The following is a 26,987-nucleotide window of genomic DNA, read 5'->3' on the forward strand; positions in this document are numbered from 1 at the left end:
AGAACCCATTAGCCTATATGTGAAGTTTTGATTTTTTGCCCCAGTGTGCATAACTTTACACTTACTTACATTGAAACGCATCTGCCATTTTGCTGCCCATTCTGCCAGTTTGGAGAGATCCTTCTGGAGTTCCTCACAATCACTTCTGGTCTTCACCACTCAGAAAAGTTTGATGTCGTCTGCAAACTTAGGCACCTCACTGCTCAATCCTGTCTCCAGGTCATTTATGAAGAGGTTGAAGAGCACCGGTTCCGGGACAGATCCTTGGGGGCACACCACTTTTCACCTCTCTCCATTGTGAAAATTGCCCATTGACACCCACTCTCTGTTTCCTGGTCTTCAACCGGGTCTCAATCCAGGAGAGGACCTGCCCTCTAAATCCCTGACTGTGGAGATACATCAGTGTGGCATTGCATTATATCCAGGGTACATTAGTCAGCAGAACTAGAGCTACAATGGCAAGACTGTCATTGCATTGATGGCATATAAACCACATTCTGTGCACATTCTGTGCTGCTTAGACCAGCTTTTCAAACCACTGTTAATTTACATTTTTGCAAGCTAAAAAGCCCCAAATACTGTTGACATACTTAATAAGGAAGCTGCTTCAGCCCTCTCCTTATTTGCTTACCTTCGTTTGCATCTTTCCCAGTTCCACAACACTATTATTATTCAAAACTACATGAAACATTTACTTACTTACTTCCACAGTATTTTCATTCCACCCCTCTCCCCCAAAAGGACCCAAAGCAGCTTACAAAAAACAGACGCAAAAGTGCAGAAAACATAAAATCACAATTAAAAAAGCAAATTACACAATAAACTAAAACCTATCAAACATCAAGCATATTCAACAATGAACAAAAAAATTAAAAATATCATTGACTGGTGTTGAGTAGATGATACAAGTTTCAAGCTGAGACCTAAGTATCAATTAAATATTGATGCAGTATATGTGACGTTCCAAAAAGCCCTGTTTTTTTTGCAGATCTGATGGTGTTATTTCAGTAAGCTGCAGTGGTTTAAGATAATTCAACAAAAATTTCAGAATTGTTCCAAGTGCCCCAATGAGAATGGGGACCACTTTCCATAGTGCATAGCTGCATGATTTCAATGGCCAGATTTCGGTATTTTGTAATTTTTTTCCTAGTTCTTTTTGATCAACCGTGGTACCTCTAGGATTTGTAATACTGTATCACTTACCCAGACATTTCTATTTTCTATTGTTATGCTGGGTGTATTGTGTTTGACTGTTTGACTTCTAAAGTTCCACAGGTTCTTGACCTGCTCATTCTCTTCTTGACCTGATGTTCCAAAGAGTTTTTTTTTAATGCTGTTTATTATACTTTTTGCATAATGACCAGTGGATTAAATCTGCAACTCAAGTGCCTGACTTTGTAGTCTGTCACCATGATTTTATTACATCCACATATCAGATGAGGCCCAGTTTCATCTCTCTCCTGGCAAATTCTGCACTCAGGATTTTCACAGACTTGCTGGATTTTTGCCTTTCTAATGTTTGTTTGCAGTGCCTGTTCTGTTCCGGACATTTATCTGAATACGGAAATCCCACAGTATCTTCTTCATTTTCAACAGCTTTATCTGGTTTGTGATCGATTTCCTGGGCACTGCTACATTGCCAAGAACCTTTCTTACAAAGATTGCAGTGTACCAGGCAAGCTACTTTGTTGTGTTTTTCCAGATGATCAGTCTGTCAGATTTTCTTCCATACACACATCATTGTAAGACTTATCAATTCTAGTCTTGATCACATTTGTTCTGACTGCCTGTTCCTGTGCAACTAGTAATAGTCCTTCCGTCTCCTTCTTTAATGTTCCCTTTTAAAGCCATTGCCAGCTCTTTTCCTTATCTACCTTACCTTCGATGTTCTTTAAGTATAGGCTACGCAGTTTCTCTTCCAGCGCTTCTTCCCAGTCTTCCCTGATATGTAATCCATTAGACAAGATGCAGGTATCTTCTTGTCTTGTGTCCTGAGGCATCTGGTTGGCCACTGTGAGATACAGGAAGCTGGACTAGATGGACCTTGGCCTGATCTAGTGGTGCTCTTCTTCTGTTCAGCTGACAAGGGAGGGCACCAGGATGCAGATCTCTTGTATGCTCCCTGAGGCATCTGGTGGGCCACTGTGGGGTGCTAGAAGCTGAACTAGATGGACCTTTGGCCTGATCCAGAGGGGCTGTTCTTATGTTCTTTTGTTCAGGTGACAAGGGAGAGCACCAGAATGCAGGTCTCCTGTTATCTTGTATGCTCCCTGGGGCATTTGGTGGGCCACTGTGAGATACAGAAAGCTGGACTAGATGGGCCTTTGGGCTGATCCAGCGGGGCTCTTCTTATGTTCTTAGTTTTCTCATTTCTTGCTCTACTACTACTACTACTGCTACTGCTACTACTACTATTTATATACTGCTTTTCTGCAAGAGCAGTTCACAAAGTGGTTTACGTAATAAAGGCCCAAATACTAACCAATTTTCCAGCACTGATACAGCTGTAACAATGGGGCATGTGGTGCATCCTGCCATTGGGCGGCAGTCACGGAGGCCTGCTCCAGGTAAGGGAATGTTTGTTCCCTTACCTTAGAGCTGTATTGTCCTTACCTCAGTGCTGGAAAGTTGGTTAGGATTGCACCCAAAATCAATCAATGGTTCCCTGTCCCCAAAGGGCTCACAATCTTAAATCACTTTACGATTTAGTGATTCTTCCTGAGGTGTGGCAACCTGTTTAATATTTCAATGTATACCTCCCATACCAGATTGCTGGAGCTCCTGGAGCAAGCATGCCCTACACTAGGCCTCCCCTGAGTGCTCCCCTTACCCACTGGCATCATACTGAGCATTCAGGGGCCCTCTAATGTGCCAGCACCCTTGGACAGTGCCCAACTGAATCCTCATGTCACCCCTGTGTACCCCCCTTTACCCTTTTTTCTATACAATTAATTTAGAAAAGCAAACTGAAAGATGCTGGCTAAATGTCTTGACTTGAAAAGAGCGTGGTTGTACCCAATTACTAACTGCTGTACTTCCGGTGTAGATAAGGCAGTTATGGGTGTGGAGGTGGAAAGGAAGCCCTTGCATGTGTGGGAACACTTGCACTCCTTTTTCACAAATACTGTTTCTCTAAAAGGCAAAAGAGCAATAGTGAGTTATTAGGAACAGGCCAGAAGGTAGGGGAATCATCAAGGGGGAGAGAAGCTCCAGGACTTCTCCAGTAGCAGGAGTGGTGATGTCATCAGCAGGAGCACTCAGGTACTGCCTTTGAATTTTTTTTCAAGGGACCATCCTGAGATCAGGCTCAGCAGGAGGAAAACTGAGAAATTTGCCTAGGAGAGTGTGTTCATGTCATTCATCAACTTTCCAAAAGGTTGCCCAAGAGCTGGTACTTGCCTCATGCTACATAATCCTATGCATATCCAGTGGGGCTGTTCCAGTGGGTGATCCAGTGGCTGATCCGGTGGGGCTGTTCTTATGTTCTTATGTCTGCTCAGAAGTAAACCTCGGTGAATTTCATCAGACTTACTCCCAGGTACATGTCTATAAGACAACATCTTAAGGCTATGATCCTATCCTAGCACTTAAATATGCCTTTTATATTTATCTGAGTTATTTTTTTTCATTTTTTAAAAAATGTTTAAACATTTGTTTTCAAACCATTGCAACCTCCTCCGAGAGGTTGTGGTGGGATGAGCTGGATCTTTAAATGAAGTTTCAAAGTAGGAGTAAATGGCAGGAAAAGAAAACAGTTGAATGAAAACATTGAAAGCTGATGTTTTTGTTGTGTGTTCTTAGAGGGGCGTGGCCATGGAGGCAGTGCAGTGTGGGGTGCTTTGATGAGCACCAGCACTTCAACATCAATGATGACTCCAGTGCCAGAAAGACATAGGGGCAGTTGGAATGTATCTCTACATGGGCCCTGGGAAGACTGCTTGAAAGCTTCAGCTGGTACAAACCACAGCAGCCCAGTCGCTAGTGGGAGCAGGCTTTTCAGGCCACGTACGACTGTTTCCGAAACATTTGCATCAGTTACCAGTATGCTCCTGGGTCATTCAAAATGCTGCTTTGGACTTTGAAAGGTGTAAACAACTTAGGATCACGATACCCGAAAGACTGTTTTCTTCTGTATGAATCTACCCACCTGTTAAGATTGTGTGTGTGTCTTTGTGTAAGAGACAGATCAAAACCCAGTCCGGGTCTGGTTGGCACTCGGGAGACAGCCTTCTCCACTGCTGCTGGTACCAGGCTGTGTAAGTCCCTCTGTAGGGAGACCTAACTGGCTGTGTCCTGCCGGTTGACAAAAACATTTTTATTTTGGTTAAGTTTTAACTTATCTACTTATCTTTAACTTATCTACTATCTCTTCTGTGTTTGTCCTGCTTTTAATACTGCACTCTGGTTTTTATCATTGTTGTACCATGTTGCATCATGTTTTATCACTGTTGCATCTTGCAAATTAGTTTTATTGCTAATTTGTTTCATATGTTGATTTTATGTAATTCTATTGTCACACATTTTTATTGGTAAGCCACTTTGGGCACTCTTAACAAGGCATGAAAGTGGCTGAGGCTGCAATCCTAAGCACCCTTTCCTGGGTGTATACTCCATTAACTACAATGGGACTTACTTTTGACTCTGAGTAAACATGCATCCTAAACATGCATAGGATTGGGCTGTGAGGCTGTGATCCTATACACACCAGGAAGTAAGTCCCTCTGAACTCAACTGTCTGACTTCTGAGTAGACATGCATAAGATTGCACTGTAAAATAAATGATCAACTGAGTAAAAATGTGCCTGTTTGCAAGCCAGTGGAGCCCAAGGCTTCTATGTGCGATTGAGCACTGGCTTTAGCGGGCTGGGTTTTGAGGGATTAACTTAAAGGGTTACTTTTGCTGCAACCTGAGTTGCATTTGGTTCAGGGGATTTTTTTCCCCCATAGAAACACAGGCCAACACACATTTTGCTTCCATAAATGTTACACCAATTCCTGGGTATATTTGGGGTGCTGATTCCAAAAATGGCATCTGTTTTGCCCTATCACATCTAGTTTTGGAGATACGGCATAGCTTCCTTAGTGAATGGTTCAAGCAGCTTCCTCACGAGGAAGCCTACACCATGGCTTCCTCATGAGGAAACTGCTTGAACCATTCAGAACGAGGCTATACTATATCTCCAAAACTAGACGTGGTAGGGCAAAACGGATGCCATTTTTGGAATCGGCATCCCAAATTCATATCAAACCACCATAAAGTTTGGGAAAAGCTTTTCTGACCCTCAGTTTTGTAGGCCTGTGAAATCTGAACCAGCCACTGACAGAAAGTGGCCAGTGCAGGGGCCTGGGGAGGGGGAACAATGCCCAAGTACTGTATATCATTTCTGACCAACATTGCATAGGGACCAAATGTGTACACCTATGGGCTGGGCAGAAATGGGTTAACAGAGCCTGGTACAAACTAGCTCCATCCCAAAGGCCTTTGTTTTACAATGTGGGAAAGCTGATTGCTGTCTTTTAGTTCCTCTTATTATTACCCGACCTGACTTCATCTCCACCTTTTCTGTTTTGCCTTGTCTGCTGTTTCCAGTTCTCCTCCCTGACTGGAAATTTGGACAGTTGTACTACCACTCCAAGGGATACAGAAATGCTCCACTTTGGCTTCTGGATTTGGCTGTGTGTGGTCTTTATTAAGCAGACACCAGGTAGAGAATGATACTCATTGGGGCCAGCAAGGGGTTGGGCATGCATTTCAAAACGGGTGCACACCATAGCCTTCAAGAGCCTGAAATAGTGTGCCAAATTCTGCCCCCTCCCCTTACCTCATCAAGTGCCAGGCTCTTGTCTTCCCACTTCTGGGACTGGAAAAGGAAGAAGGGACTGAAGTGGAAAAGGAAGTTTGGAGGAGATGCTTCTGCCCAATACACTCCTTCACACTTCACACAGATTGGCAACACACAGGAAGAGGAGGAACAATGGAGGCAGGTGGATGGATGGAGGTGGGCACTACCTGTCCAATCTGCTGCCTAAGGACCCAATCCTATCCAACTTTCCAGCACCAGTGCAACCACAATGCAGCCCCAAGGTAATGAAACAAACATTCCTTTATCTCGAGGAGGCCTCTGTGACTGCCTTCCCACCACTGGAAGCAGTGCACGCCCCATTGGCACAGCTGCACCTGCACTGGGAAATTGGATAGCATAGTCAACCTCTTCAGTTGGCTGGCCCTGGCAAGTGCAGATCTGGAAATAGCCACAGAGTGATCACCTTGATCACCAAGAGCAGCTCTCCAGGACCTCAGGCAGATATAAATAGTCTCTGATCCTGCTACCTGACATCCTTTTTCATTGCCATTGCCAGTAGCTCCCTTTGTCCTGTCAATCATGGCTCAAGGTTGGTGCATGCTGGATAATAAATGCTTCTCGGACTCCCCTCACCTTTCAACTGCAGCGCAGGTTGTTATCGAGGAATCCCAGTGACCCCTTATGCCTTCCTTTGGGATGATGTCACCATTCCTATCTGGGTAGAGAAAAGGTGGAGATGAGTGAGAGATGGTTGGGAATCAGTGCCGCAGTGCAGGTGCCAGTGGGTTGGTTTACAGCAAAAGGAGATGAGATCCCCTGTTTAAAGCTGTTGTTTTGCCCCCTCTTTCCTATTTCCCATTCCCATTAGCGCCTGCCCCAAGTTCCATTAAAAACCCAAGTCAGGCTGCAATGGAAGAAGCCATGGACAGTGTGACACGACACCGCTGTGGTCAGAAGGAGCCAAGAAGGTGAGTTCCTATTGAATGTATTTGTGTTTGGGCTACAGAGGCACACATGTGGCAATGGCCTTTGTTCACAGAATAAGCACGTGCTAGGAGGCCAGACCTATGTGGGCTTTCTTATCCTGTGGGTTTTGTGCCACGGAGCATCCAAGTATCCCTCTGCCACTCATCGCCCCCACCCCCCAATCCCTGTGTTCAGATTCTTCCGCATGGGGTTTGGAACACGTGGTTGCAAAACCCACATAGTTCTCGATATCCGTGAGTTTTGAGGGCAAGACTGAGTCCTAGACTGGCTGCTGGTAAAGCCTTTCTTTGCCACAGCTCCTCTTCTCCTTTCATGGGTTGTTTTGTGGGTGAAACTTGTGCAGATTTCCCCAGCTCTTGCGGTTTCTGCTTTGCCTTTTATTTTGCAAAGTTTTTAACCACTGATTTGGGGCTCGGTTAGGTTTTGTGGAGAGGACCGTGCTGCTCTGCTCAATGGATGTGGACATTTGTTTGATTTTAATTACTATTTGTGGTGATAGTTTTGTATTTTCCAACCCTGAACACTACCTTATGAGGACAATATCATCAAAGGCAGGATATAAATGTATTGCATAAACAGATATGTGGGTTCAGATAGGCGTACGCATTTGATCCCTATTGCATATATGCAACATTGGGCAGAAGTGACACTTAAAAAAACTAGTTTTGTAATGGAGGTGGCCCCCCCCCCTCCTGCTACATTCTCTTAGAGGAGTGAGTGGGGAAATTTAAGAAGAAGCGTTCTGGGGACACTGTGCTTTGAAGTGAGATGCCCTTTCTCTAAGGTAAAGGTTGAATTGAATTGGAAATGTCCTGTAAGATTGGATTGGCAACTCCAGGTTGGCAACTCTGCTAGTATGTAAAAATCTCTCTCTCTCTCTCTCTCTCTCTCTCTCTCTCAGGAATATCTCATTACAAAATCTGGAGAAGATCATGCTGGACATCAATTTTCCAAACAAGAATCTCACTGTTGTGCATAGCGATATTCAAGCATTAATATTCAGGATAAATCCCACGGAATTCAAAGGGCTGAACATCAACAGTGAGAAGTTAATGGTCAGTACCTCTTCCTCACATCACAATCTGCCACCGTCCTAGGTGTTTGATCCCTGCATGAAGAGTTCATCCAAATGTACATAATTTTAGTAATCAGCCTGCACTGGCCACATATTTGTTTACATGCAAAGTCTTTCCTTGGAACAAAGTTAGGTGAAGCCCAGTCCTCCTGCTTGCTCTAGCAAGTACACACAGTGCTGGGGAACCAGTGAAGTCACCCTCTGCTTTCCTTCCCTACATAAGTTTTAACCATTTTCAAAAGCAATTCTGTTGGGGTTTTTTTTTTTAATTGGGGGAGGCAGGCACACATACATTTAACTGAATGAATGTACACACATAACTTAAAAAATGATAAAGTCAGGCTGCAATCCTAACCACACTTTCCTGAGAGTAAGCCCCATTGAACAAAATAGGACTTACTTCTGAGTAGACCTGGTTAGGATTGTGACCTCAGTCTGATTGAAACATGGGGCAGGTGAGTAAGTCAAGACAATTCAGTCAGTGAGTAAGACAAAATAATTCAGTCAATTCTGATGGCCACTATGTCTATCAAATGGGTTGTGAAGATACAAGGAAGCCAGACTGAGGCTGAATACAATGGGTCCTGGTTTGTGTGGATGTCTGCACACAACCCAATACCATCATGATTTTTGTTCTTGTAGAGCTGTGGTTATCACACATTTAGCACCAGGACCCACTTTTTAGAATGAGAATCTGTCAGGGCCCACTGGAAATGATGTCATGACCAGAAGTGACATCATCAAGCAGGAAAATTTTTAACAATCCTGGGCTGCAATCCTATCCACACTTACCCAGGAATGAAAATAAAAATGAAAATGATTTTTTTTCTTTGCATACCTCTAATTTTTGATATCCTAACCCAATACTTTGCACTGCGTGCCTCCTTGTGTCATTTTGCACAGCAACAGCACAAGTTTCCGATGAAGGGACGAACCCGGCATTCGATGCATTTTCCATCCACACTACTGCAGAGAGTTAAGGGCGCACGTAAGGAGATGCGACTGCTCTGTGTTTATCTGAAAAGATCTTGCCTCTTCCAGGTAAGTGACTCTTGGGAGATTGAACAAAACCATTAGTTAATGGGGTGATGGAGGCAGAGGCTGGGTATGTAAAGGTGAGGGAGAAGAATTGTGTGGACACCCACTGTAGTGTGAAGATTCCCATCTCACATGCTTCTGCTTACTCATTTGGCCTCTGTCGGTGTGTGTGTGTGTGGTCCTCTTTAATTGGAGGGACTAGAAGGGCAAACTGTGGTTATCTTTCTGCATCCTGTGGTCACAAGCCCTGGAGAAGCCCTTATAGGGCTGCTCCCCTGAGAGAAGACTGGGCACAGGTCTGGTCCTGATCCTGGTTTTGCACTTAGAGGAACGTGGACCTCAGATCCACAGATGTACCTTCCTTGCAAATTGCAGCCAAACCTCTTTGCTCCTTGCCTTGCAGGATGGAAAGAATAGCTCCCTGCTAAATGATGACATCATAGGGGCTACCCTCGGGAACACCAGAGTGACTAACCTCAGTGAACCAATAGAGGTTCGTTTTTTCCACAACTACACGCTGGTGAGTAGTGATCCTGGCGCACCAATCTTCCAATGAACCTCGGCCCCCACTGCATGAGAGGTGCTGGGAGAATGAAGCAAAACTTCTTTGAAAACAGCAGGTGGGCTGAAGCCTTGATGAGAGAGTAGGTCTGAGACCAAATTCACCCCACTGTGTACAAAAGGCATCTGTGCAGCAGATCAGTCAGTCAATTGACATATACCTCCATTTGCATTTTACCCATATGGAAATACCCCCATAAGTCCTTCACTGGGTGCCTTTTGCTTTTGGAGGGGCAAGAGGCTTTCTGTGGGGAGAAAGCTTTGCTGCAGGGGGACAGCCACCATACAGCTTCTTCCTTTTGGGGCTCTCAGCCAAACAGTGGTACATACACCCTTGCAGGAGGAAGTCATTGAGATGGCCACTATGCTGAAAGCAAAGGTGTGGTTAAGTGCACCCACATCTGAGGTGTGTCCATAGGCATGCAATTCCAGCAAAGAACAACAAACAGAGCGGGGAAACTATACCAGCAGGGAAGACCTTGTGGACACTGAGGTGTGGGTGCATCAATATTCATCTCACACACTGGCCACTTGCTGCACGCTTTTCACTGTGTACTTGCATGGAGGAATTCCATGGAATTCTGCCAGAGGAAAGAAGGACTCTGCACCCAGCTTGTTTCAACACAAGAACATAAGAAGAGCCCCACTGGATCAGGCCAAAGGCCCATCTAGTCCAGTTTCCTGTATCTCACATTGGCCCTGCCAGCTGCTTCTGGGAGCATACAAGATAACAAGAGACCTCATCCTGCTGCCCTCCCTTGCATCTGACATTCAGAGATAGCCTCCTTCTAAAACCAGGAGGCTGCACATACCCATCACGTTTTGTAACCTGTGATGGATTTTTCCTCCAGAAATCTGTCCAATCTCCTTTTCAAAGCATCTAGGCCAGATGCCATCACCATACCCTGTGGCAAGGAGTTCCACAGACTACTTACATAGCCTGGTTTGTTCTTTCTTCCTTTCTAGGGCAACTCCAGTGTAACCTGTGTCTTCTGGCAGGAAGGACCAGGTAATTGTCAGCTAAGAAGAAGTCCCGGCAACTGCACGTGCATGGATTGCAAGCTTCCTTTATCATTAGACACTGTACAAAGTAAAACAAACAAATGCCCTATAATCTAAGCAACCTGGAAGTCACTTTAAAAAGCACTATTGGTGCTGGATTGCTTGCTTTTCATTTAGCAAATACCAACAGGATCTGTCCCTCTAGTCTATAGATAAAGGTTGTGGCTTGTGGGGGGGGGGGGGTTAAACCTCATCCCTTGCCATGGTCTTGATCTTTCTTTGGCAAAGAGCAGCTGCAGTGTGGGGTGTGTGTGTGTCTGGGCTGGGACACACAGCAAGACCAGAGGGCTAACTGTTCCACCACCAACACCATGGCCCTGATAAATTGCGGGGGGGGGGGGGGTTCTGATCCCATGGCAATTTGCTGGATAAAAGCACTCCCATCATGTGCTTCAGGTAATGTGTAATTTGACATTAACATAGCAAGAAATGGAAGGGAATAGCAAATGGGAAGGAAAGCATCAAAGAATTTTAAAAGCACTGTCATGACCGTGGGCATTCTGAATGCACACACTTCTTGGCAGGGTGGGCCACCAAGGCCTCCAGACACCTGAGACATCATGCAAAAATGGTTGGCAACCTTCAGTCTCCAAAGACTATGGTATAAGCCTACAGCGTCCGGTGTTCCCAAGCGGTCTCCCATCCAAGTACTAACCAGGCCTGACCCTGCAAAAAATGCCACCCTCATTACCTGAAGATGTGCCAGCCTCTGCTCCTCCCACTCTCCAGTGCTCCAGCTCAAAACTCCAATCCACATGTCCTCTCTGTCCCCTTCCTCACTTTCTAATTCAGAGAATGGAAGGAAGAGGAGGAGCAGTGGTGGCAAGAAGGTGGGCAGAGATGGGTGCCCTCCCACCAATCTGCTGCCCGTGGCAACTGTTTCAGTTGGCCTCATGGATGGGCCGGCCCCGGTTCTTCGAATTTTGCAGTTCTTACAGACATCATGGGTTTCTGCTGCATTCTGAAGAGGGCTGTGTTTTCTACTGTTTGGCAGAAGCTGATGGCCGGGGGAACTGGAGCCACAAAGGCTGTAATACTATCCGCCAAGAAGGGATGGTTCGATGCCAGTGCAACCACCTTACCTATTTTGCCATCCTCTTGGTAAGACCATGGCTACTTTCTTGATTACAAGATTGACTGGTTTTCTTTTGGGTCGAAGTTTGTGTTGTAGGATTGATCCAGTAGTTCCCAAACTTTTGACCCATGGCTCCCTTAATTTCTTGCTCCCCCCCAATTTTTCCCATTTATTTCTCTCCCTTTAACACCAAGTTTCCAACCCCCCCCCCCGTATTAAGCCAAAGCTCCCCCACATATTCCAATGCCACATGCCCCAATGTTGACCTCCCAGCACCAAACGTTTCTTCCACCCTATCCCAACCTCCTCACCAAATTCTGGTTCCAAACCTTATTTCCCAGGACACCCCATCCCCTCCATGAGAAGTTCAAATGCTGCCCCCATTACCGGATGAAGTGCCAGCCTCTGCTCCTCCAATTCCCCAGTGTCTTCATTTAGCACTCCCCTCCCCTTTACATTTCCTCTACATCCTGCACTTCCTTTTCCAATCCAGGGAGTGAAAGAAGGATAAGCAGTGGAGGCAAGTAGGTGGAAAGAGAAGGGTGCCCTCCAACCAACACACTGCCTGAGGCAACTGCTTCAGTCAACCTCATGGATGGGTCAGCCCTGTATCTGCCAATGGCTGTGTGAAACCTCCAGGTTTAGAAGCAGCCTGCCAGTTACAAGGGAGAAAACAATAAGTAGAGAAAAAGCTATTTGTCCACTTGGGGATTTCTCATAGGCATCTCATTGGCCATTGTGGGAAATAGGATGCTGGATTAGGTGTTCCCAGGGCCTGGTCCAAGAGGGCTCATCTTACATTTTTAATCTCTTCTTTTGTCTTTGCATCACCTTCCTTTTCATCTCTTCCAGCAAAACTCCCCAACTGTTATGGAGGAAGCTTTGTTGGCTCCATTGACCTATCTCACTATCATAGGCTGTAGCCTCTCAGCTTCGGCATCTCTCATCACCATTGTCTTATACATCTTCTCCAGGTAATCACAAGGCACTTTCAGTCACCTTTCTGAACTGAAGACAAGACAGTTATTTTTTAAAAGAGGTGAAAGTGATCTCAGAGAGAATTTGCTTCCCGTGGTGTATGCAACTAACTACTTTTGTCCCACTCTTGCCCAATCAAACACATGTTGCGTGCATTTCAGACATTGCCAAAATCTGGACCACGTGCTTCTCCCATGGTGCTCTGGATATTGAAGTAGCCATTCTTTCCCACTATCCCCAGAAGTGATTCAACATTTGGCGCATCAGGCTCAGAAATGGCTGTTTTCAAGAAGGAAAACTAATGGAGTAATGAATGAAAACGAACATCTCTTTCATGCAGCTATCGCCCCATTTGTCTCTCATTTTGGTGCAGCCAAATGCCCCCGTACTGAAATGTATGTTGCGTTTATCATCTGTTGCAGGAAAAAGCTTCATGACTCAACAACAAAGATTCACATGAACCTCCTAGGGGCTCTCTTATTTCTCAACATTTCATTCCTGGCCAGTGAACCCCAGGCTTCAGTCAACTCACCAGGGCTGTGTAGTGCTGCTGCCATCTTTCTCCACTACTCCCTGCTCTGTTCCTTGACCTGGATGGCCATTGAGGGCTTCCATCTCTACATGCTCATCATCAGAGTCTACCGCTTGTACATAAGCCGCTACCTCCTCAAACTGTGCTCTGTTGGCTGGGGTAAGGACTCACACATTATGATGCCAATAAAGGTTGTCGGAATTCGACTCACACACTGACAAGGAACCACGTCACAAAAAAACAGCCCTCCTGTTCGGTGCCTTTGCCTTCTTGCCATTTGAGTGAAACTATAAAAACAGGCTCCCCCAGAATATCCATGCAACAAAAAGAGAGATGATTTTGTTAACTGGATTTCATCTAGAATCTAGCTCCAGCTATCGGAGCAGGCCAAATGTGCTGATTCAGCTAAGGCAAAATTCTTGTTTTGGGTATGAGAACGCCTGGTTTCAGTTCTAAAACAGGGTCATACTTTGGGCAGAAAGGAAGTCATGCCCTAAGGAGTTAGTAAGTAAGAGCCATAGTCATAGAAGGGGACTTCAAGGTTAAGAACATAAGGACAGCCCCACTGGATCAGGCCATAGGCCCATCTAGTCCAGCTTCCTGTATCTCACAGCGGCCCACCAATGCCCCAGGGAGCACACCAGATAACAAGAGTCCTGCATCCTGGTCCCCTCCCTTGCATCTGACATAGCCCATTTCTAAAATCAGGAGGTTGCACATACATACACACCATGGCTTGTAACCCATAATGGATTTTTCCTCCAGAAACTTGTCCAATTCCCTTTTAAAGGCATCCAGGCCAGATGCCGTCACCACATACTATGGCAAGGAGTTCCACAGACCAACCACACACTGAGTAAAGAAATACTTTCTTTTGTCTGTCCTAACCCTCCCAACACTCAATTTGCGTGATATCCCCTGGTTCTGGTGTTATGTGAGAGTGTAAAGAGCATCTCTCTATCCACTTTATCCTTCCCATGCATAATTTTGTATGTCTCAATCATGTCCCCCCTCAGGCATCTCTTTTCTAGGCTGAAGAGGACCAAACGCCGTAGCCTTTCCTCATAAGGAAGGTGCCCCAGCCCAGTAATCATCTTAGTTGCTCTCTTTTGCACCTTTTCCATTTCCACTATGTCCTTTTTGAGATGTGGTGACCAGAACTGGACACAATACTCAAGGTGTGGCCTTACCATTGATTTGTACAACGGCATTATAATACTAGCAGTTTTGTTCTCAATACCTTTTCTAATGGTCCCAACCATAGAATTGGCCTTCTTTACTGCTACCACACATTGGGTTGACACTTTCATCGACTTGTCCACCACCACCCCAAGATCTCTCTCCTGATCTGTCTGTCACAGATAGCTCAGAACCCATTAGCCTATTTGTGAAGTTTTGATTTTTTGCCTCAATATGCATGACTTTACACTTACGTACATTGAAACGCATCTGCCATTTTGTTGCCCATTCTGCCAGTCTGGAGAGCTCCTTCTGGAGCTCCTCACAATCACTTCTGGTCTTCACCACTTGGAAAAGTTTGGTGTCTTCTGCAAACTTAGCCACCTCACTGCTCAATCCTATCTCCAGGTCATTTTATGATCGGTGTGACATTTGCTATCCTCCAGTCCTCTGGCACTGTGGCCGTTTTGAGGGACAAGTTGCATATTTTAGTCAAGAGATCAGCAACTTCATTCTTCAATTCCTTAATAACTCTTGGGTGGATGCCATCAGGGCCCGGTGACTTACTGATCTTTAATTTATCAATTAGGTCTGATACATCTTCTCTTTCAACCTCTATCTGACTTAATTCCTTTGTCAGAAGGGGCCGTTTGGGCAGCGGTATTTGCCCGAGGTCTTCTGCTGTGAAGACAGATGCAAAGAACTCATTCAATTTCTCTGCCATCTCTAAGTCTCCTTTTATCTCCCCTTTCCCTCCCTCACCATCCAGAGGGCCAACCGCTTCTCTGGCGGGTTTCCTGCTTCTAACATATTTGAAGAAACTTTTATTATTCCCCTTAATGCTGCTGGCCATGTGTTCCTCATAGTCTCTCTTGGCCTCGCGTATCACCTTCTTACATTTCTTTTGCCACAGTTTGTTGCTTTTTATTCTCCTCATTAGGGCAAGACTTTTTATGGAAGGAAGCTTCCTTGCCCTTTACAGCCTCTCTAACTTGGCTGGTTAGCCATGCGGGCACCCTGCTGGACTTAGTCCGGCCCTTCTTCCTTTGCGGTATACACTTCCACTGGGCCTCTATTACTGTTGATTTGAGCAACCTCCATGCACTCTGGAGAGATTGGACTCTTTTTACCTTCCCTTTCAACCTCCTTCTAACCAGCCTTCTCATGTGAGGGATGTCTGCTCTTCTGAAGTCAAGGGTTTTTGAGAGAGATTTGCCCGGTATTCTTCCCCCAATGTACATGTCGAAATGGATCGTAGCATGATCACTATTCCCCAACAGCTCAGTAACATTGACATCTCTAACCAGGTCCTGAGTACCGCACAATATTAAATCCAGAGTCACCTGTCTTCTGGTGGGCTCCATGACTAGCTCCATGGCTAGCTAAGGTTATCTATTCCAATCCCCTGCTTTAAGAAGGAAAATCCTAGAGCATCTCCAAAAGGTACCTCTCAAGCCTCTGCTTGAAGACCTTCAGCAAGAGAGAACCCACCACTACCTTTGGTCATTGGTTCTTACTGTTAAAAATATCTTCCTCATATTAGACCAAAATCTCTCTGAACAGAGAGGGAAATTCCATGGGGAATTCTACCACAGGGATCACCCATATCAGAAGGAGGCAGAACCTGCAAGATGACCTCTCTAAGGGTCCAATCCTATCCAACTTTCCAGCACCGATACAGCTGCAATGCAGCCCTAAGGTAAGGGAACAGACATTCCATTACATTGAGGATGCTCCATGACTATCCCCCAGAGCAGGATGCAACAGACACCCTGTTGACACAGCTGCATCAGTGCTGGAAAGTTGGATAGCATTGGGCCCTGAAACAGCTTACTAGACCAGCAGACTCATGTGGTGGGGAGACTAGGTGCAGGATCTGGGTGGGCTGTGCATGTGACTTGGGAATACTTAGTGCACTGAATCAGTGCATCCAAACACCCAGAAGCAATTTCTGTGCAGCGTACGATGCTTCTGAGATCTTGCTTTTGTCTTCTTTGTGCGCTTTTTCAAAACTCCATAGGGCTTCCTGGTGTAGCTGTGATGATCACCCTACTGATCAAGAGAGAAGTTTATGGCATGCTTGTTGTTCCTGGCTCCTCTGCTTACAGGAACAGTACCATGTGAGTGCCAGATAAACTATAGTCTTGTTTGCGTGGCCTTCATTGATTGGGAGATAGTCTGGGATAGTGGCTAGAGTTAGGACTGAGGAGGGTCCAAATCCCCTCTCAGCCATAAGGACACAAGAAAAGCGGTGCAGGGTCAGGTTAAGGGCCCACCCATCATCCAGTTTCCTACAGTGACTCACAGCAGCCTCTGGGAAGTCAATAAGCCAGAGATGCCCTCTCTGGCCATTGCGCCCCTGTAACTGGTATTCAGAGGAAGACCTCCACTGAACCTGAAGGTAATGCACAGCCATCATAACCAGCAGCTATTGATAGACTTGTCCACCAGGAGATGGTCCAATTCTGTTTTAAAGTCATTTAAACTAGTTGCCATTTTGTGGCAAGGAATTCCGGAGAAACTATGCATTGTCTGAAGTACCACCTCCTTTTCTGTATCCTAAATCTCCTGCCAGCCTATCTCTTGGGATGACCCCCTGGTTCTAGTATTGTGAAAGGAGAGAAGGAAAAATCTTCTCTGTCTGCAAACCATGCATCATTGTATAAGTCCCAAACACCGTAGCCTCTCCTTATCAGGAAGACACTCTAGATCCTCATTCATGAGAGTTGTCCTCTTCTTCACCCTTTTCCAGCTCTACAATATCCTTTTTTGAGTTGTGGTTACCAGAGCTCTAGTTGTAGTATTCCAGATATGGTGGCATCATAGATTTGTATAGGGGTATCATAACATAAGCAGTCTTGCGTTTTATCCCTTTCCTAATTCTCCAGGTGCTGGATCACATCCTGCTACCACATTGTACATACACTCAACCTGGTCTACTTTGGCGGGATCATCCTCTTCAACATGACCGTCTTGATCATGGTGGTACAGAGACTGAGGAAGCTCCGAGCCAATCCTCAGGAGCAGGAAAGGACTTCTTGTAAGGACACAGTGACAGTTCTCGGGCTGACGTGCCTCTTGGGTGCAGCTTGGGCTCCAGCTCTCATCTCGTTTGGGGTGCTCACCATTTCCCAGATCTTCCTGTTCACTATCCTCAACTCCCTTCAAGGTTTGTGAGCTTTGCATGTTGTGGTCAGCCAACACAGATTCATGGAGTGTTAGAATTGGAAGGGACCCCAAAAGTCATCTAGTCCAACCCCCTGCCCAGTACAGGCAAGTGCTACAGCATCCCTAACAGGTGGCCATCCAACCTCTGCTTGAAAACTTCCAATAAGGGACAGCCCAGTACTGCAGAAGGCAGACTGTTCCACTGCTGAATAGCTCTTACAGTGATGAAATTCTCATGCCTTGCCTAAATCTACTTCCCTGTAGTTTCAGTGCATTAGTTCTAGTCCTGCTCTCAGAACCACAGAGTCACTCCTCTCCCTCTTCTATGAGATAGCCCTTCAGATATTTGAAGATGGGTATCATCTCTCAGTTTTCTCCTCTCCAGGTCAAACATACCAAGCTCTTTTAACTGTTCTTCATAGGACTTGGTTTCCAGACTCCTGATCATCTTAGTTGCCCTTGCCAGCTTATCAATGTCCTCCTAAAATGCAGTGTCCAGAACTTGATGTCATATTCCAAGTGAAGTCTGACTAGTGCAGAATGGAGTCAAACTATTCTTTCTTGTGATCTGGATGCTATAACTCTATTAATGCAGCTCTGTATTGCATTAGACTTTTGCAGCTGCATCATACTTGCTGGCTCTTAGTAGCTTCTGAGCTTGCCATTCACAAGGAGCTTATTGTCTCTTTGCTCACAGGTGTCTTCATCTGCGTCTGGTACTGTGCCTTAAGGTGCCATTCCCAGGAAGTACCTCAAGATGGAGCTTCTCCCGTAGATCTCAATGACAGCTGCATTGCATGAGATGGGACGCCATCATTGGGCACCAGTCAGTCATGAAAAGGATTCATTGGGAGGCAAGCCTTGAGGTTCAAATTCAAGGAAATCAGCTTGCATTTTCTAACCCATGCAGCCTACAAATGCCAGGACTCAGTGTGGCACTGCCAAACCCTGATCAGCTCTGGAGGTGAGCACATCTTGCCATCCTAAGAAAAGAAGGTGCAACGATATGAACCAAATTCTACCTGCTTCAGGAAATGGGTCATGACAAGCCACTTCATTTCCTGTTGAGTTAATACAGTGACAGGTTATTATGTTGTACTCTGTTCTCTGCTTCACAATGGTGAATGGGTCTAAGCTGGGGAAGCAGGTCTGAGTCGAAGGATACCACTGTACAGTGTGGTCACAAAGTCTCTATGCAGGCTTAAATGGCTTCCATCCCAAATCCACACAATTGCATGCATAGGGATTTTGTGGCCGCTCTTTATCTGTAAACATATGCATACTGCATACATATTCTTGCTCCCCTATAGTGTCATCTCAGTGAAAACTTACCACCAGAATGAACAGCTAGAGCAGTGGTTCTCAATCTTTTAAGCACCAGAACCCACTTTTTAGAATGACAATCTGTTAGAACCCACCAAAAGTGATGTAATTAGCCTGGAAGTGATGTCATGTCCAGAAATGATATAATCAATTTAGGCGTCAAACCTAAGCCGCAATCAGCCAAAGGCACCATTGCATAGCTCAGAATTCAAACATTCGAGTTTGAAAATCAAAGCAGAATGCAGACTTGGGTCTTTCTCCAACCACATAGCCCTCCCCCCTTTCCAGTGTCCCATCTTCCCATCTATTCAGGGCAAAGCACCATGCCTCTCTCCCACCAGGAGCCTGCCCTGCCCAGCAGCTCTGTGCCTTGTACTTTCAGCTCTGTAATCTAAATGGCGGCTGAGCTAGGTGCTAAGTGACCCACCTGAAACTGGTTCATGACCCACCTAGTATGTCCCGACCAATAGTCTGAGAAACGCTGATCTAGAGCATGCGTGAGATTCCTTTCTGCACAAAATATTTGACCATGGTGCCCTGAGAATCTCCAGAGGCTTCTTAAATATTTGCTTTGGCTACCTTGGAATTGGAAATACTTTTTCCCCCACACAGGTTTGTGTGATATCTTGTTGTGCAAACTGGAACACTCACCTTACAACATACTCTTGGATGTGGCATAGAGCTTCTCTCCAAGGCTGCAACCATCAATAGAGTGGGGGGGGGGGGATGACTCCTGTGCCTTTTACAATTTAAATAAACAAATCTTTCTCTTTTGAATGTAAGCCTTTAAGAAATATCAGATCTGAGAGTGCTGCTATTTAAGGGCCAAAGCACATGTGATCTTCAGCCCCACATTAACAGAAGGGCTCAAATTAAGAGGGAGCCCATCCCCTCCCCAATGCTGAGCTTTAAGGCTTCTATCATTGATGCTGAGTAAATAGTCATGGGGGAAACCCCAGAATGGAATGCAAATGCAAAGTAAGAGCTTCATTTCTCTTTTATGCCCTTGGAAGGGAAGAGCCCCCCTTTTGGAAATGTTTCTCAGGTGGCACATGACAAGAAAGCCCAGGATTAGGGGGGAACCAGAAGGGAACTTCCTCTTTTGCCCTTAGAGAGAGTGTGTGAAAGTATTTTCACTCTCATTCACTCTACCCCCCTTTACCTTCTCTCATTGCAGCAAGCTAGCAGGAAGTCCAAGTTCTCTTTGCTCTCTCTTATGAATCACATTGGTTTTATTTTCACATTTATGCACCCTGTTTTGTTGGCCCACCTTGGTGGCTCCAAAAGGAAACCATCTTATGCAAAACCATTCTAACGGAATTTGTGCAGCAAGAAACCTCACGTGGATTTGTGTGAATTGACCCCAGGCAGGGTCCAAAAAAATGCCAACACTTGAGATAGAATGCCAACTGTCTCCCTGACCTCTACCCTGTGGGGTGCCTGCTGTTGCCTCCACTGCTCTTCCAACTCCACCTCCTCACTGGATCTGAAAAGGACAAGGGAAATGGAGCAGAGTTTTGGAGAAGATGCTGCAGCCCACTGCTTTCCTCTCTTCCCCACTTCCTCTTCTGCTCTGTTCTTTTTTCAAATCCATGATGTGGGAGGAGGAGGAGTGACACAGGCAAGTAGACAAATGGAAGCAGGCAGCAGATTCCTCCACCAGCCTGAAGAAGTGGCTCAGTTGGCCTCATGGATGAGCCGGCCTTGATTGCTCTTCAGTTTAGGTTTCCAGCTCACTACCTGGAAATGCCAGAGGCATCTGGTTGGCCAGTGAGGGAAGTAGAAATTTGTTGGTTTGCAAAAAGCATTGGTAGCCATCCATACCAGGCCTAGGAGATAACTCAGGAGAAGAAATATACCAATAAAATACAGTATATAGAAACATACTGTACCAATATACCAAACATACCTCTAGATGGCACCAAGAGCCAGGTCACAAAGAAAATGCTTGCCTCACCAGCACTGAATATGTGCACTTGTTTCCTGCGGAGATCTTCAGAAATGTTCATCCTTAATTTTGGAAAGTTTTTCAAGTTTTCTTTCTCCAAGACATTGGCTGATAAAAGCGCATGGGCTCGCAAGAGAAATAATCTATGGACTGGGTGGGCTGATGCCTTCATGCCTTGTCTGTGGACTTCTCAGTGCTTGGGAAATGCAGGAAATAAGAATGACCCTGCTGGGTGTGACCAATGGCTCAGAATAAATTATACAGTCAATCATAAAAATACACTATATTTACATGACTCTTCAGAGAGAGAGAGAGTTCCATGTACTTCATGTGCATTATGACAACAGTGTGGAAGGGCAAATCTGTGTTCGTCTTTCCATTTTGCACATGGAAAAATGAGTGGCTTAGAGAAGTCTATTGCAAAAGCAAAGCAATCTGAAACCGGAATTTCCAAGTTTGCAGCTCTAATGGTAAACTGCTCACTCATCTGTGTACCAGCTGGTTCTCACCGCCCACCATACCTTGAGCAGCATAAAATCTAGCCGATTTTTCCCACCAACACAAGTTCTTCCAATAAACCTGCATCCACCGTTGTGGCCAATGGCGGAGAACAGCATGCCCAATGGGCAGTTGTAATTAAGGCTGGGTCTGCATGATCATGCTTTAACAGTTCATCACATTTGCTCTTGAGGAGGTGGGAGAAAGGATGGACTGACAACTTTGTTCATGAGTTTAGCAGAAAAACAAACCCATGTGGATCCCACTCCTGCCACTACTGCAGTAGTTAACTACTAAGAGTAGTACGCCTAGTAGTAATTGACTAATAGTATTATTATTATTATTATTATTATTATTAACAGTATTTATATACCGCTTTTCAACTAAAAGTTCACAAAGCGGTTTACAGAGAAAAATCAAATAACTAAATGGCTCCCTGTCCCAAAAGGGCTCACAATCTAAAAAAATAGTAGTTAACTGTTGTTAGTTAGCTATCTATTGTGAGGGTGCAAATTCCAGGGGAAAGAATGAACTCACATGTGCAAAGTTGCAGAATGACTCAAACCACACTAGCAGCCCAATCCTATGCATGTCTATTCAGAAGTGAGTCCCTCTGTGTTTAATGGGGCTTACTCCCAGGAAAGTGTGCATAGGATTGCAGTCTTAGAGCCCAATCCTGAGCTTGCCGTGCTGGCTCACCGCTGGTGCGCACTGTTACAAATGTGCCGTAAGGCACATTTGCAGGCCCAGCGCTGGCCGAGCGCCGGTGGCAACCCAGTGCTGGCCGGCACCAGGTGACCACTGGGCAGGCACTTGACCTCCACTGCTCGGCAGTCAGGTGGACCTCTGAGCAGCGAAGAGGTAAGTGGGAGTGTGGGGGGAGGAGGCGTTCCAGGGAGGGGGGAGGTGGGCAGAGAGGGGTGAGAGGGCGGGGAGGAGGCGTGCTGGGGGGAGGGAGTGGGGAGGGTGGGAGACAGTACCAGTGGAGCAACGCTCCACTAGATCCAAAGCCTCTTTGTTGGTTGGGCTCACCATCCGACACGGAGGTTTTTGATTCACCCTCGACCTTTCCATTGGGGGTGAAACAAATAGCCCCATTGCAGGACTGTTCTCTTTACCCGGGGGAAGGGGACGAAAGTCTTCTTCTCCTGAGGAGCCGCTGGCAGCTGCCCAAAGTGTGCAGTGGCAGCCATTTTCGGTGCTGCCGCAGCCCTGCACCCCTGGCAGCTCAGGATTGGGCTGTTAAGCAGTTCTCATGCAGCTGGATGTTCACGTGAAAGGCATCCTAGTGCCTTCTCAAAGAACAATGTATTTTGCATTGACATTGCTGATTAGTAAATGATTACATAATTAGAACAATAATTATTAATTTATTGAATTTATGAATCAATTGATTAAATTTTTGTTACTGTGTTTTTACATAATCAAACCGAAGAGCGTGCTCTTCTGTCTCACAAGTCTGTTTTCAAAGATTAATTTATACACATTGCCAAACAGGTAGTTTTTTTTTTTTTTTCCAGCATAACATGATAAATATAACATACGTAAGTGCAATAATTTCCCCATCTTCTGCACTGGTGGGGCAAAGTACAAGTAAATCTCATTTGCCTTCCTGGGTCACAGAAATTTTATGTTAGCAATATTACTATTTGCCTAGTACTTTCAAGATTATCGTGACATTGGATATTCCAAAAGGATTTCTTCCTTGCCACATGAATTCTCCAAAGTCATTGACTTCCACTGAACAGATGTTCAATGTTTTGTAAAGTTCTATAATCACCCCTATTATTATTGTTGTTTGCAACATTCTATTGGCAAGGGAAAAAAAATTAACCTCCAAGGTAATGTACACCAGTGGTTATTATTAATTATTATTATTAACAGTATTTATATACCGCTTTTCAACTAAAAGTTCACAAAGCGGTTTACAGAGAAAAATCAAATAACTAAATGGCTCACTAAATTTAAACCATTTAAACTAAATGGTTTAAATTCCCAAACTTTTAACCACCAGGATCCACTTTTCAAAATGATGCTCTCTTGGGACCCACCTTGGTTTACCAGACTTTTTAAAAGGCAGATCTAGAGAGAAATAACAATATATATAAGTGATAACAACCAGAATAATAAGTGATGATAATCAGAAAAGACACTTGAACATTTATCTCCCTATATTTACACACTGCAGGAGCTCAGCTGCAGGGCAGTCAGCAGCTATCTTGCACCCTGCAGGAACTGAGCTCTTTGCAGGGTAATTAGCAGCGACAGTGTTTTAGTTATATTAGTTATAAATTAGTTATAAATCATTCCATCACTCTTTGGCGACCCACCAAAAATCAGGTGGCAACCCACCAGGGGGTCCTGACCCACAGTTTGGGAACCACTGGTGTATACAACATCTTTCCCAGGTAAATTAAAAATAGATTATTTTAACTTTATCATATTAATATTCATAACTTAAAACCAGAATAATATGCCTTCATGACAAACCTGTCATTGGAACCAAAACAACACGCTCTTTGGAAAGAAAATGTCCTTTCCAGAGTTGTGTGTGTGTGTGTGTGTGTGTGTGTGTGTGTGAGAGAGAGAGAGAGAGAGAGAGAGAGAGAGAGAGAGAGAGAGAGGAACTGGCTTCAGAAATAGATGTGCCATCTCAGAGCCCTATCAACATTATCTCAGCGGCACATAAGCCATTACGGTTTGCCCTTGGGTTGTGTGGGAGGGTGAAGCCCACAGAACAGTTCCTTTACTTTGCCCCAATTCTCAGAAGGGGAAATGCTGGCTTAGGAAATTGCTATGTCACTGGCTCATGCCATGTGACTTTTCTCACACTGATCCAGTATGAGAAGCAGCAGTCGCTCCTATCAGTGGCGTCGCTAGGGGTGTGCGGGGTGCAGACCACACTGGCTGACACATACAGGGGGGTGACACCACTACTCACCAAAAATTTTTAGATCTTGGTATTTTCAAATAATGCCATCATGTTCTATATCAATCAATACGTACTTTTATGCAGAATGCAATGAAACAAACATTGATGATTATACAGGATTTCTATACTGCCTTTCTCATGGACTCTCACAATGAGTCAGGGCGCAATCCTAACCCCTTATGTCAGTGCTTTCCAGCACTGACATAGTGGTGCCAATGGGACATGTGCTGTATCCTGCAGTTGGGTGTCACTCACGGAGGCCTCCTCAAAGTAAGGGAATGTTTGTTCCCTTACCTCAGAGCTGCATTGCCTTATGTCAGTGCTGGAAAGCACTGACTTAAGGGTTTAGGGTTGTGCCCTGACAGTCTTACAGATCCAAGATGGTTCATATAGGCAGGCTATCACAAAATTCCATTTTTTACAAAAGAAATTTTTACAATTATTGTTGTATGAGAAACTCATAAGAACATAAGAACAGCCCCATGGTTCAGGCCATAGGCCCATCTAGTCCAGCTTCCTGTATCTCACAGCGGCCCACCAAATGCCCCGGGGAGCACACCAGATAACAAGAGACCTGCATCCTGGTGCCCTCCCTTGCATTGGCATTCTGACATAGCCCATTTCTAAAATCAGGAGGTTGCACATACATACACACCATGGCTTGTAACCCATAATGGATTTTTCCTCCAGAAACTTGTCCAATTCCCTTTTAAAGGCATCCAGGCCAGATGCCGTCACCACATCCTGCGGCAAGGCGTTCCACAGACCAACCACACGCTGCGTAAAGAAATATTTTCTTTTGTCTGTCCTAACCCGCCCAACACTCAATTTTAGTGGATGTCCCCTGGTTCTGGTGTTATGTGAGAGTGTAAAGAGCATCTCTCCATCCACTTTATCCTTCCCATGCATAATTTTGTATGTCTCAATCATGTCCCCCCTCAGGCGTCTCTTTTCTAGGCTGAAGAGGCCCAAACGCCTTTCCTCATAAGGAAGGTGCCCCAGCCCAGTAATCATCTTAGTCGCTCTCTTTTGCACCTTTTCCATTTCCACTATGTCCTTTTTGAGATGTGGTGACCAGAACTGGACACAATACTCCAGGTGTGGCCTTACCATCGATTTGTACAACGGCATTCTAATATTAGCAGTTTTGTTTTCAATACCTTTTCTAATGATCCCAACCATAGAATTGGCCTTCTTTACTGCCACTGCACATTGGGTTGACACTTTCGTCGACCTGTCCACCACCACCCCCATATCTCTCTCCTGATCCGTCACAGGCAGCTCAGAACCCATTAGCCTATATGTGAAGTTTTGATATTTTGCCCCAGTGTGCATAACTTTACACTTACATTGAAATGCATCTGCCTTTTTGCTGTCCATTCTGCCAGTTTGGAGAGATCCTTCTGGAGCTCCTCACAATCACTTCTGGTCTTCACCACTTGGAAAAGTTTGGTGTCGTCTGTAAACTTAGCCACCTCACTGCTCAATCCTGTCTCCAGGTCATTTATGAAGAGGTTGAAGAGCACCGGTTCCGGGACAGATCCTTGGGGCACACCGCTTTTCACCTCTCTCCATTGTGAAAATTGACCATTGACACCCACTCTCTGTTTCCTGGTCTTCAACCAGGTCTCAATCCAGGAGAGGACCTGCCCTCTAATTCCCTGACTCTGGAATTTTTTCAGTAGCCTTTGGTGAGGGACCGTGTCAAACGCCTTCTGAAAGTCCAGATATATAATGTCCACGGGTTCTCCCGCATCCACATGTTTTGAGATCCTATCTTCGATGAGGCATTCCACCATCTTACCCGGTATAGATGTTAGGCTGACCGGCCTATAGTTTCCTGGGTCCCCCCTCTTTCCCTTTTTAAAGATTGGAACTTCATTTGCAGATCTCTTGACTAAGGTATGCAACTTGTCCCTCAAAACGGCCATGGTGCCAGAAGATTGGAGGATAGCAAATGTCACGCCTATTTTTAAAAAGGGAAAGAGGGGAGACCCGGGAAACTATAGGCCGGTCAGCCTAACATCCATACCGGGTAAGATGGTGGAATGCCTCATCAAAGATAGAATCTCAAAACACATAGACGAACAGGCCTTGCTGAGGGAGAGTCAGCATGGCTTCTGTAAGGGTAAGTCTTGCCTCACGAACCTTTTAGAATTCTTTGAAAAGGTCAACAGGCATGTGGATGTGGGAGAACCCATGGACATTATATATCTGGACTTTCAGAAGGCGTTTGACACGGTCCCTCACCAAAGGCTACTGAAAAAACTCCACAGTCAGGGAATTAGAGGACAGGTCCTCTCATGGATTGAGAACTGGTTGGAGGCCAGGAAACAGAGAGTGGGTGTCAATGGGCAATTTTCACAATGGAGAGAGGTGAAAAGCGGTGTGCCCCAAGGATCTGTCCTGGGACCGGTGCTTTTCAACCTCTTCATAAATGACCTGGAGACAGGGTTGAGCAGTGAAGTGGCTAAGTTTGCAGACGACAGCAAACTTTTCCGAGTGGTAAAGACCAGAAGTGATTGTGAGGAGCTCCAGAAGGATCTCTCCAGACTGGCAGAATGGGCAGCAAAATGGCAGATGCGTTTCAATGTCAGTAAGTGTAAAGTCATGCACATTGGGGCAAAAAATCAAAACTTTAGATATAGGCTGATGGGTTCTGAGCTGTCTGTGACAGATCAGGAGAGAGATCTTGGGGTGGTGGTGGACAGGTCGATGAAAGTGTTGACCCAATGTGCGGCGGCAGTGAAGAAGGCCAATTCTATGCTTGGGATCATTAGGAAGGGTATTGAGAACAAAACGGCTAGTATTATAATGCCGTTGTACA

General features: G+C 45.3%; 1 protein-coding gene across 1 annotated transcript; it reads left to right on the forward strand.

The window, feature by feature from the left end:
* Window positions 1–11,558: 11,558 nt before the first annotated feature.
* ADGRG5 (adhesion G protein-coupled receptor G5) lies at window positions 11,559–18,260 on the forward strand. The gene is made up of 6 exons (XM_066637930.1): window positions 11,559–11,628; window positions 12,455–12,576; window positions 13,003–13,271; window positions 16,312–16,411; window positions 17,180–17,460; window positions 18,157–18,260. Exons 1-6 carry the CDS (start codon window positions 11,581–11,583, stop codon window positions 18,258–18,260), a joined length of 924 nt encoding a protein of 307 aa, XP_066494027.1. The 5' UTR covers window positions 11,559–11,580.
* Window positions 18,261–26,987: the final 8,727 nt, after the last annotated feature.

This window comes from Tiliqua scincoides, chromosome 9 (assembly GCF_035046505.1).
Source record: "Tiliqua scincoides isolate rTilSci1 chromosome 9, rTilSci1.hap2, whole genome shotgun sequence".
NCBI classification, from domain to species: Eukaryota; Metazoa; Chordata; class Lepidosauria; order Squamata; family Scincidae; genus Tiliqua; species Tiliqua scincoides.